We start from the raw sequence: 12,801 nt of genomic DNA on the forward strand, positions 1-12,801 counted from the left end.
CCCCTTCTCCCCACATCGAGCTGTGCACAACATCGACCTTCCAATGCATTTGTATTGTTTCAGGTTTTCACTCCTGCACACAACCATCCCTGGAACATATCCTGTCACATCCAGCGGGATTCAATCCTCCTCATTTCCTCATTGCTTCCCTTTTACCGACATTAATTACTCTTTTTTTCACTATCATCACATCCCTAGGTTTCACTCCATTGACCAAGCCCTTTATGCACTGAAGACACAAACAAACTGTTTATTTAACATCTGAAATATTTTCTTCTTCTATGATATATTTTCTTCCAAAGCTCTCTGTTCTGAGGTTTACTATAAGTCTTGGCAACATTATAATCCTTTAATCTAAGACCAGCTGCAACCTCGTCAATTAGCCGCAGATGATTCACTTTTCCCCGGGGAATTTCATTTCTCAATGGCATGTACATTCGCTGAGAGTTTATCAAATATTTATTTCAGTGGCTGTGTTTGTGTGTCCATTGAAACATGCTTAATCTAATTTCCCCATCGACCTCGGTTAATACAAATACTTTTGGTTTTAATTCATTCCAAGGCTGAACCAAAGTCCAAAACTAAATTGGAGTTATAGAATTATTGAAACTGTGATCACTTTTCTCTGAGATTATTAAATAACCCTGCCTCACACAAACCAAACAATCAAAGTCCGTCACTTGCAAGCACGTTCTCTGAGACACACACATGCCAAAACTCAAAGGATCACAGACAAACATAATAAGAGCACAGGGATCTACACACACACAGACGCACAGAGACAGAGGGCACTCACCACAAATGCACAGCTGACATGTACACACAGACTCACTGTCTGCATGGATATGTATATACACGGACTCACTCACACCAACATCAATGTACAGAGACAAACTTGCACTCGATAACATATACAAACTCAAAGACAGTGAATCCACATACTTGTACACTTACCTAGGCTCACAAATGTACATATCCACAGACACACACACTCACTCACTCTTAGAAACACAAGCTCAAAGACATGTTCAAACGTGCTCACGCACACATACACACACCTGCTCAAAGATGCACATATCCACACACACCCACACTCACACCTGCTCAAAGTGCAAACATCAGCACAATGACATACCGACACACCCACAGACACACATTTGCTCATCAATGCATGGCACACATAAACCCATGGGCAATGGATACACAGACTCACACGGGTTCCCACAGACACACAAGCTACAGACTAATGCCCACAGGTACACACAAACACAAGGACAGGCTGACAAACAAACATGGAGCGACAAAGGCCAGAAACGTGTTTACATCAGGAATGTACACGGCCACACAGACCTGGGTACACACTCAGAGGCTATCACAACCACAGGCATAAAATAATAGTCACAAAAAGCTGGAGTTACTCAGCGGGAGAGAAGGAATGGGTGACGTTTTGGGTTGAGACCCTTCTTCCTACTGAAAGTCAGGGGAAAGAGAAATGAGAGATATAGACGATGATGTAGCGAGATATAGAACAATGAATGACAGTTATGCAAAAAAGTAATGATGATAAAGAATACAGACCATTGTTATTTGTTTGTTGGGTGACAAAGAGAAGCTGGTACGACTTGGGTGGGGGAGGAATGGTGAGAGAGGGAATGCTGGAGTTACTTGAAGTTACAGAAATCAATATTCATACCACTGCTGCCCTAAACATGAGATGCTGTTCCTCCTATTTGCATTTAGCCTCACTCTGACAATGGAGGAGATCCAGGACAGAAAGGTCTGTGTGGGAATGGGAATGAGAATTAAAATGTTTAGCAACCGGGAGACCAGGCGGACTGAGCGAAGGTGTTCAGCGGAACGATTGCCCAGTCTACGTTTGGTCTCGCCGAGGTATAAGAGTCCACATCTTGAACAACAGATACAGTAGATGAGGTTGGAGGAGGTGCAAGTGAACCTCTGCCTAACCTAAAAGGTCTGTTGGGGTCCCTGGAGAGTCGAAGGAGGAGGTGTAGGGGCAGGTGTTACATCTTCTGCGGTTGCAGGGGAAGGTACCTGGGGAGGGGGTGATTTGGGTTGGATGGGATGAGTTAACCAGTGAGTTGTGGAAGGAACGGTCTCTGCGGAAGGCAGAAAGGGGTGGAAATGGGAAGATGTGACTAATGGTGGGATCCCATTGAGGTGGCGATAATGTCGGAGGATTATGTGTTCTATGCAACGGCTGATGGGGTGAAAGGTAAGGACTAGGGAGACTCTGTCTCTGTTGCGACTAGGGTAGGGGGAGCAAGGGCGGAGCTACAGGGTACCGAGGAGACAGGAGCCAGGGCCTCATCTGTGATGGTAGAGGGGAACCCTTGTTCCCTAAAGAATGAGGACATCTCAGATGTCCTAGTATAGAACATCTCATCATGGGCGCAGAATTGGGAGTAGGGGATAGAGTCCTTCCAGGAAGCAGAGTGGGAAGAAGTTTAGTGAAGATAGTTGTGGGAGTCAGTGGGTAATAAATGTCAGTCGATAGATTATCTCCTGTGATGGAGACGGTGAGATCAAGAAAGGGGAGGGAGATGTCAGAGATGGTCCAAGTAAATTTGAGTGCAAGTTGGAAATTGGTGATGAAGTTAATGAAGTCCACGAGTTCTGCATGGGTGCAGGAGGTAGACCCAATGTAGTTGTCAATGGAATTGAGATTGAGCCAGTGTACGCCTGGAACAGGGATTGTTCAACCTAGCCTACAAAGTGGCAGTCATAGTTGGGGTCCATAGCTGGGTGCTCATAGCTGTGCCTTTGATTTGGAGAAAGGAGAAGTTGTTGAGGGTGAGACCAGCTCCGCAAGGCGGAGGAGAGTGTTGTAGAGGGAAATTGGCTGGTTCTGAGGTCAAGGAAGAAATAAAGGGCTTTAAGACCTTCCTGGTGGGGGATGGAGGTGAATATTGGTTACATCCAGACCTGAATCAGCTGATACACAAAAACACACGCATGTATGCTGCAGATACACATGTGCACATACGCACATAATCACAGATAGAAGTACACACACACACATGCTCCAATACACAAGCACATGTTCACAGATTAAAACACACATCCATACACTCAGAGACATTCACACATGCTGACACTCATTTCCACTCACACTTTGCACAGGCTCAAAGACAATATACACATGACAAATACATTCATGTTCACAGATACTCCCACCCCTAGACACTGGATCACAGATGCACACAATCACAGACATACAGGCTCACCACACACACAGAAACACATGCCCACTCTCAGATACTCACACATTGTGTATGTCAGTAATTTGCAGGACATCCCATTCTATTAAACAAAGTAAAGATAGACACAAAATGCTGGAGTAACTCAGCGGGACAGGCAGCATCTCTGGGAAGAAGGAATTTGTGACATTTCAGTCGAGACCCTCTTCAGATGGCATGTTGGCCTTCATAACAGGAGGAGTTGACTATAGGGGAAAAGAGGTCCTTCTGCAGTTGTACAGGGCCCTAGTGAGACCACACCTGGAGTATTGTGTGCAGTTTTAGGTCTCCCAATTTGAGGGAGGACATTCTTGCTATTGAGGGAGTGCAGCGTAGGATCACCAGGTTAATTCCCGGGATGGCGGGACTGTCATAGGCTGAGAGAATGGAACGGTTGGGCTTCTGGAATTTAGAAGGATGAGAGGGTATCTTATTAAAACATATAAGATTATTAAGGGTTTGGACATGCTAGAGGCAGGAAACACGTTCCCTATGTTGGGGAGTCCAGAACCAGGGGCCACAGTTTAAAAATAAGGGGTAAGCCATTTAGAACGGAGATGAGGAAAAACTTTTTCACACAGAGAGTTGTGAGTGTGGAATTCTCTGCCTCAGAGGGCGGTGGAGGCTGGTTCTCTGGATGCTTTCAAGAAAGAGCCATACAGAGCTCTTAAAGATAGCGGAGTCAAGGGATATGGGGAGAAGGCAGGAACAGGGTATGGATTGTGGATGAGCAGCCATGATCACATTGAATGGCGGTGCTGGCTCAAGGGGCCGAATGGCCTACTCCTGCACCTATTGTATATTGTCTATTGACTGAGTTACTCCACAATTTTGAGTCTATCTTCGGTGTAAACCAGCATCTGCAGTTCTCTCCTGCACTATTAAACAAATGATAAGTAATGTTCTAAACGTAGTTTTTGGATAGTGCACTATTATTCAAGTTAGGCACAAATTGCTGGAGTAACTCGGTGGGACAGGCAGCATCTCTGGAGAGAAGGAATGGGTGACGTTTCGGGTCGAGACCCTTCTTCAGATTCTCACTCAGCTATAAGACAGTGCACTCCATTTTACTGAAAATGTGTGTTTGCTATTTTAATCGACAATCAATCTCTCAGAAGAACGGAAAGGACGATATTTCATTAAGTAAGATAGATTTTTTCTGGCATTGAAGCACTGACTGTGACATAGGCTGACTGCACACCGTGTACTGAATACACCCATCATACCATCACACATGCACACATACATGATGGATTGGATTTAACAAGGTGCACAGAATGAGTGATATCCAGAAGCCGCCCATCACTGTGTAGTCTCTGTCTGTGTGATCACTTCTGTCTCCTCAGTTCCTGTCGGGGGGGTTGGCGATCGGACAGAACCACACTGTGACTCTGGAGGATGAGGAGTTAGCTTCGACTCGCCCCGCCAAGGTCTTCCACAGGATAGTGAACGGGCGTGTTCCCAAAACTCCCCGCGCCATTGAAAACACCCTCGCCAACGTGCCGATTCTGGGAGACACACTGGAAATGGATAACTTCGAGCAGCTGCTGTTGGCGTCCGTCTACGCTGCCCACCAGGGCCGGCGCGGCGACCCCGAGCACCGGCGGCTCTGGGGCAGTCTCTTCTGCCAGCTTGTGGGCGCTGTAACCCACGACCTGACCCGCCAAGTGGTGAGGTGTTAGACTCTCACCTGCTGCTCTCTGCCCTTCCCACTCCATCCCCACACTCCTCCACCCCCTTCCCCTCCAATCAGCCTCCACCCCCCTCCCCTCCAACCCCACACCCCTCCCCTCCAACCCTCCCCTCCCCTCCACCCCCCCCCCTCCAATTCGCCTCCCCTCCAACCCTACTCCCCTCCCCTCCATCCCCCCACCCGTCCATACCCCCCCCCCCCCCCCCCCCCCCCCTCCCTCCCTTCCACCTCCCCCTCCCCTTCCAATGTCCGCACCTCTAACCCAATTATTCAAGTGTAGGAGCGACGCGGGAATTGAGGAATGGGGTCGCTGAAAGTCTTCAGTAAGCCGGGCTGATAGTGTGTCGAAGGACAGGGTTCATGTCTCGTTTAAGGAGTGTGTATTATGTCTGGGAGCTGATATCAGTGTGGGTATTGGTATATACTGAGATGCAGTGAAAAACTTAGCTTGCTCTCCAGTCAAATTATCCTGTACGAATACATCGAGGTAGTGAAAAGGAGAAAGAAAACATAACGAGCTGGAGAGAAGGTGCGGGGAAAAAAAGCCTGGCAAGTGATATTTGAATAAGGTGAGGACCCTCTCACTTCATCAGAGGTTATTGGAGAGTACAGGAGCCGAGGCAACTGGGCATTCACCCGCGTACAGCCTTGTGCTCTCTCCCCCCTCTGCACTAGACTGCTTCCCTCTCCGCCGCGGCTGCCTGCCAAGGTGCCAGCACTGTATCGCTGCAGGGCATGAGAGTGGCGCCCAGCCAGCCTCCCCCTGCGCCTCTCCCCTTCCAGCTGAATTCGCTGCAGCCGCTCGTACAAATCAGGTTGCATGTTGCCTGGTAACTGGTTGCTTCCATTGTTTAGTCGAGGGTTTTAGAGCCTCACACTCCTCGTAAATCTGTTTGTTATGCACACCTAATGTAACGACAAAGGTCACCAAGCCTTTGGTCTGGATTCAATCTTCCTTCACTCCTTACACACACACTGTAAAACACTTTCTGACTTTTATATCAACAACTTTGGAACAACTTCACCAACTATAAACTACTCCGGGTCATTCCTCGGTCAGGAACGGTTCTGTGTAAATATACGTTATTTCTCTTTCAAGCCAAGACATTCCACAGTTCCCTCACCAGCATAATTTAACTCACAGTCTCTCGATAAAACGTGCCTGGCATAAAGGGGTGCCAGTGGGGGCAATGGGGCTGAGGGCCAAGTGAGGGACGGCTGAGGGACAAGTGAGAGAGGGGCTGCTGGGGTAATGGGAATGAGGGTGAATGAAGGAGTGAATGGGGTAATAAGGGTGAGGGGCAGCTGCGTAATGGGAGTGAGGGGCAAGGGAGGGATTGCTGATATAACGGTAGGAACAATGCAAGAATAGTGGGAGTGAGGGTGAGTGAGGGACTGCGGGGTAATGGGAGTGAGGGGCAAGGGAGGGGCTGCTGGTAATTGGAGATAGGGGTAAGGGAGGGACTGCCAGTAGAGTCAATGGGAGTGAGAGGGAAGTAGGGACTTTCAGAGGGGTAACGGAAAATGGGGACTAAAAGTTGCGAAACAACATTTACATTTAGTTGAATGTTTTAATATTTCCAAAGAACACCAAGTGCTGGACTAACCGACTCATGGAGGGGGCAGTGACGGTAATATTGGCAAATCCTGATAGTGATGGTCCATCTGGGGAGAGCCCAGGCACATGACATATAGACTGACCAAAGTATTTGACAAGGACGGGTTGTGGAGCTGCTCTCAACGTGCCGAAGGGCTGGGGTCACTTGGGTTGAAGCACTGTGAGTGAGTCACAAATAAAATGTGTAGTTGGGATGTGAGTGCAGATGAAGTGTCTGCAGGGGGAGGTCTGGACTGCAGGAGGCTGCAGAGGTGGGAGTCTGTGCACATAGACTCTGTATATCTCTGTGTCTCATATCTCTGTGTCTCACTCTCCCTTGACTCTCAGTCTGTAGAGGTGTCTCCACCCAAAATGTCACCCATCCCTTCTCTCCAGAGATGCTGCCTGGCCCGCTATCTTTGGTGTAAACCAGCATCTGCAGTTCCTTCATACATAAAACAATACAGCACAAGCCCAGGCCCTTCGGTCCACAATGTCTGTGCGGAATCAACTCTTATCTGCCTGCACATAATCCGTACCCCTCCATTCCCTACATATCCATGCAGATGTGCAGTAAACGATTACACCCGTCTTTGGAGCACTGCAGTTCAGCAGTTTCGATGGGATATAGAGGGAAGAGACTCCACGGAGTAGGATAGTGGATCCTTTGCATTAATTAATTTTTGGGAATTAAATCTCCCAATATTCCCAACCGTGAAATGTCTTCACTTAAAGCAGTCAGATCACGAAATGTTCATTGAGATAGAAGGAATAAAGTGGAGGACGCCAGTACCTCAGTGCTGTCCCGGGAATGTCAGCCACAGGGGGGCGATACCTGCCCGTTCTCTGGGAATGTGAGAGCTCACAGCCGAGGTCCGCTGCTGCCATCTGCTGGCCAGGGCTGCGGGCGGTAGGGAATGTGTGTATAAGAAGCGGAAAGACTCTCCAGGCAGAATTCCCCCAGCTCTGGACATCACTGGTTAATAATACGGGCTCACACATTTAACACAGAGATCAGGCGCTGCAGAGGGTGATGAGGCAGGGGGAGACTTAATATGCAGGGGGTGAGAAGTTATAACCAAGATAGACACAAAAAGCTGGAGTAACTCAGGGGGTCAGGCAGCATCTCCGGAGAAAAGGAATAGGTGATGTTTTGGGTCGAGACTCTTCTTCAGATGTATCACCGGCTGACGGGAACGTGGAGGCGCTATGAACGAGCCCTGGTCTTGCTGAATAGCGGGGAGGTGGTACTAAGGTCAATATAAGTTCTCCCCCCGCACAATTAAAGCACGGAATAATCTTCACCCTACCATAGTTACCCAACCAGATGCAACTAAATTTAAGGTAGCGCTTTCTTCCCAAAACCCCTTTCTGGCTTAAGTCCTCCCTCCACCACCTCCAGTTTAAATTCCATTGGAATATTTTGGAGGACCAAGAAACCCTTGTGTGACTGAATGGTAGGACAGGCCTGATGGGCCGAATGCCAGCTCCAGCGGGATCAGACGCAGGGGACACCGAGGACGCGGGGGCGACGCGCGGACTGGGCGGCCGGGGTGAGGGACGCGGAGCCGGTGGAGTGAGGGGGGGGTTGTTGCAGGTCGATGTAAAAGCCTCCTTTTCTCGGGGAACTGGGTGCTGGGTCGTCGTGCTGCCGGGAGCGGAGAGGAGGACCGGGGAGATTGGCAGCCGGGGAAGGGGTGAGGTGCTCCGGCCGTCTGAGGGACACGGAGTAGCAGATTCTCCAGCGGCACCGAGACCTGGTGCAGGACGGGCCAGGACCATTACCTGGGACCCTCTCCCAGGACACTCGGCCGGGCCTTTAAACCGGGATCCTCTCCCGGGATCGTTCAACTTGGACAGACACAAAATTCTCAGCGGGACCGGCAGCAACTCTGGAGCGAAGGAATTGGTGATGTTTCGGGTTTCGACTCCAGCATTTTGCGTCCATTTTTCTGTGTAAACCGGCATTTGCAGGTGTAAACTTTATTCAATTTAAAAATACAGTTTGTGCCCAGACTCTGCGGTCCTTCCCTTCCGATGCTGGTAACGATGCCGCATTAAAAAAAATGAAAATCAAAAACTTAACCGCGGGTGCTGGAAATTGAAAGTGAACAGAGAAAGTGCGGAAACACGCAACAGGTCAGGCAGTATCTGTGTAAAGAAAGCCGAGTTTATTGTCGTGCACGAGTACGTGAGGTACAGATACAATGAAAATCCTGCACGTGGAATCACACAACACAAAACAAATTCTGCAAGACCGTGAAAAGAAAAAGACAGCAAGACAGTTCATGTTTCAGGTCTATGTCCTTAAAGAGTGTTTTTTTTTAACGTTCTCAGCCTTATCTGCTTTTTGTTGCTTTTGGACGTTGCTCAGCTCTTTCCTTAATCTGACACGGCGGGTGCCTTATATCTACCTGTGACACGCCGTGCTGGAGTAACTCAGCGGGACAGCCAGCATCTCTGGAGAGGGATGGATGGCGTTTCAAAGAAGGCTTTCGACCCGAAATGTCACCCATTCCCTCTCTCCAGAAATACTGCCTGTCCCGCTGAGCGACTCCAGCATTTTGTGTCTATCTTCGGTGTAAACCGGCATCTGCAGTTCCTCCCTACACATCTTGCCTGTGTGTATTGGGCCGTGCGTCAGAATGTTGCATTCTCCTTCCATCTACACTCATTCTCAGTGGCTCCTGTCAGTCAGCGCCGCTCTTCAAGAGGCGTGGAGTGAAGACAAATGTAGGTCCCTTACAGTCAGAAACAGGTGAATTTATAATGGTAGACAAGGAAATGGCAGACCAGTTAAACAAGTACTTTGGTTCTGTCTTCACTAAGGAAGACACAAACAATCTCCCAGAAATACTAGGGGACCGTGGATCTAGCGTGAGGGAGGAACTGAAGGAAATCCACATTAATCAGGAAATGGTGTTGGGTAGACTGTTGGGACTGAAGGCAGATAAATTCCCAGGGCCTGAAGGTCTGCATCCCAGAGTACTCAAGGAGGTGGCCCTGGAAATCGTGGATGCATTGGTGATCATGCTGCCTGTCCCGCTGAGTTACCTCAGTATTTTGTGTGTACCTTTGGGAGATTATAGCAGGTGTATTCGTAATCTTCCTGCTTCCTCCCTATAAAGCCATTCAAGCCTGGGATCCGCCATAGAGAGACAAAGTCCTGCACATGCTGCTTTACACCAAAGGACACTAACTTAGTGGGTCAAGCAGCGCCTCTGAGTAATATGGATAGGTGCCGCTTCGGCTTGGGACCCTTCTTCAGGTTGATTGTAGGGGGGCGAAGAGAAAGCTGGGAGAGTCGGCAAGTAGGTTAAAGCGTGGCGAGGTGGACACAGGCGAGGAGTGGGGTGGGTGGGGGGTGATGGACACATGGTTTGAACAAAGGCCAGATATTAAAGCAAGAAGGTGTGACACAGTAGGTTTGAACAGTTGGAAATCGTGGAGGTAAAGGTGGGGCACAGGGGACCGTTGGTCCATCGAGGCCAACCGGATCTCCCAGTTGTTAAGCATCCCCTTCCCATACTGACTTTTCTGCCCTGGGCCACCTCCATTGCCAGAGTGAGACCACACGCAAACTGGATGAAGGACGCCTCATAATCCGCGTGGGTAGCCTACAACCCTACGGTATGACCATTGAATTATCCAATTTTAAATCCTTTCTTCTCCCCCCTCCCTCCCTCCCCCCCCCCCCCCCCCCCCCCCCCCCCCCCCCCCCCACCTACACGTACCTATTTCTCCCCTCCCCCCGGTGCCGGATTTAGATGAAGAGCTGTTCCACTTGTGAGGCCCCCAACGACCGGACAGCCATGGCGGCCAAATCTCCCACAATTCAAAGCGAGGGAGAAAGTGCCCAGCGCCGACCAGTTGCCGTTGCAGTGCGCATGCGCAGGGCGGCCGAAGATGTGCTGGCCGTGGTTGTGCGCATGTGCAAGGCGGCCTGCCGTGCCGGCGGATGAGGAGCGAGCGGAGCCCGACGGCCCGGACACGGATAGCGTGGGGAGATGGAGAGAGAGAGATAGAGAGGGGGGCCGCCCAGAGTTGAACGGTAGGTGTTCTGCCTTGGCCGGAGGCCCCCCTAGACCTCGAGGCCCATCAATTTTTTCGGGGGGGCCCCTAGAAAGTGGGGGCCCTAAGCTATAGTTTGTTTAGCTTATATGTAAATCCGGCACTGCCTCCCCCGCTCCCACATTCCTTCTGGTGCCACAATTCTCAACTCTTCAACCCTCTAGTCTCACACTTGCTTAAATCTCTGGCCTTTGTCCACCTATCAGCCTATCCCCGCCCCATCCCCGCTTCGTCAACCTGCACGCTTTGTCCAGCCTCCCGTCCCTTCCAGCTTCCTGCACCCCCCTCCCCACCCCCCATATACTGGTCGAAAGAAGGGTCCCGACCCAAAACGTCACCTATCGATATTGCTCCATTAGATGCTGCTAGACTCGCTGAGTTCCTCCAGCACGTTGTGCCCTAGAGTCTGCCATCTTCGGTGGTCATCACTTGCGTCATCTGTGATGTTACTCCTATACACTCTAGGGGTCCCTCATTCCCAGCGGGGTTCGGTGTCTCAGCGCAGATCAATGTGTCGCCGGGGAGTCGAGTGGAAGGGGGGCCCGTGATCGGCTCACCGCGTCCTCTGGCAGCCGGCAGGTGGTAGTTTGCCAAAGATGGGTGAAGAAAGGCTACTTGGGGTCGGCAGACGAAGCTAAGAGCTTGGGCGGTGCGATGAAAGTGGCGATCGGCGTGGGACGCTGTAATCGGAGAGGGGACGGCGCCTCCAACTCCTCATCACCGCGACTATTCTGCGATGTTTCACCGCTAATTCCGTGCGCTTGGGAGAGGATTGCGTGTCAGTTTTGGTCCCCTAATTTGAGGAAGGACATTCTTGCTATTGAGGAAGTGCAGCGTAGGTTTACAAGGTTAATTCCGGGGATGGTGGGACTGTCATATGCTGAGAGAATGAAACAGCTGGGCTGTACACTCTGGAGTTTAGAAGGATGAGGGGGTATTTCATTGAGACATATAAGATTATTAAGGGTTTGGACACGCTAGAGGCAGGAAACAATCATTATTTTTTGTTGTTGCTCGACCTCCAAAAAATGGGGGATAATACAGGCCACCCCTCAACTCAATGTGGGGGGGATATATTCCCCATCATCCCCCACCCCCTCCCCCCTCTCTCTCTCTCGGGGCCCACCCTCCCTCCCTTCCGCTCGGCGGCTAATCACAGCGCTTCGTTCACTGCCCCATATCTCGACTGTGAACCTCACTGTGATTGAACGGCCGTTGAGCGGAGGGGAGGGTGGGTTTTGGGGGGGCAGTCGGTTTCCGCCACGGCTGGTCGTGGTTTTGCCCAATATCGTGGTTTTGCCGCGCTCGCTGTGCGCTTGTTCTGAGATTCTGGATGTCGGAGGTCCTCGGTAGAAGAGAGAAATACGCCTGCGGGTCGGATAATTTCGGGTTATGAAGCATATCTCACCAAAAAAGTGTATGGGCTGCAGCCCCCCACCCCCCCCCCCCCCAGCCCCCCGGCCCACCTCCAATGCGAGCACGTTTCTTTAATATGGGGACCAGAACCGTGCGCAAAGCTTCGCCTGATCTTTCGCCAGCGCCTCAAAGCTCCATCACTACTTCCCTACTTCGATATTCCATACTTATTGCAACAAGGCCAGCAACCCCCTGACGTTCAGAATCACCCGCGTTAACACTTTAGTTCCATGCCTGGGACCTCTGAATCTTATGGTACCTCCGCACTTTGCACTGTTACCCATTGAAGTAATAATTTTCATTTGCGCTCTTCCTTACAAGGCGCGGGTTCCTCCCAATATTGCCCTTTCCTCGTAGCTACATGGATAATCCCAGTCATTAGTGTATCTTTGACGCTCAATGGTCTCGCGGGTGGATGGACCAAGCGGCGGGTATGGCCCTGTGGGGGAAAACTAACGTGTACCGTGGGGCAGCTGTTGGCCCAGATCCTGCACCTTCTGCCGCTCAGCCTTGGCCTTCCCCCGGCGATACTGATGCTGCACTAGACTGTCACCATTGCCTCCATCATCTTTCCCATTGATGAGGGATAATCTGAATCTTTTTCACGGGTAAGGGAGTCTAGAACTAGAGGGCATAGGTTTAAAGTAAGAAGCGAGACATTTAAACATTTGAGGAATAAAGGTTTCATGTGTCATTACCTGGAGTTAAGAATGGAACTGATTACCATTTAGTCACCAGCTAAGCTGGCTGTTTCTGATTTTGCACCT

At 50.3% G+C, this 12,801-nt stretch overlaps 1 protein-coding gene across 1 annotated transcript in view; it reads left to right on the plus strand.

Annotated features, from left to right (window-relative positions):
* LOC116984851 (protein FAM180A-like) overlaps positions 1–5,029 on the plus strand; it is a 13,316-nt gene extending 8,287 nt beyond the window's left edge. The window contains exon 3 of the mRNA XM_033039274.1: positions 4,604–5,029. Within this exon, the coding sequence (XP_032895165.1) occupies positions 4,604–4,939 (336 nt within the window). The 3' untranslated portion in view covers positions 4,940–5,029. The remainder of the gene's footprint in view (positions 1–4,603) is intronic.
* The last annotated feature ends 7,772 nt before the right edge of the window (positions 5,030–12,801 follow it).

This window comes from Amblyraja radiata, chromosome 20 (assembly GCF_010909765.2).
Source record: "Amblyraja radiata isolate CabotCenter1 chromosome 20, sAmbRad1.1.pri, whole genome shotgun sequence".
NCBI lineage: Eukaryota > Metazoa > Chordata > Chondrichthyes > Rajiformes > Rajidae > Amblyraja > Amblyraja radiata.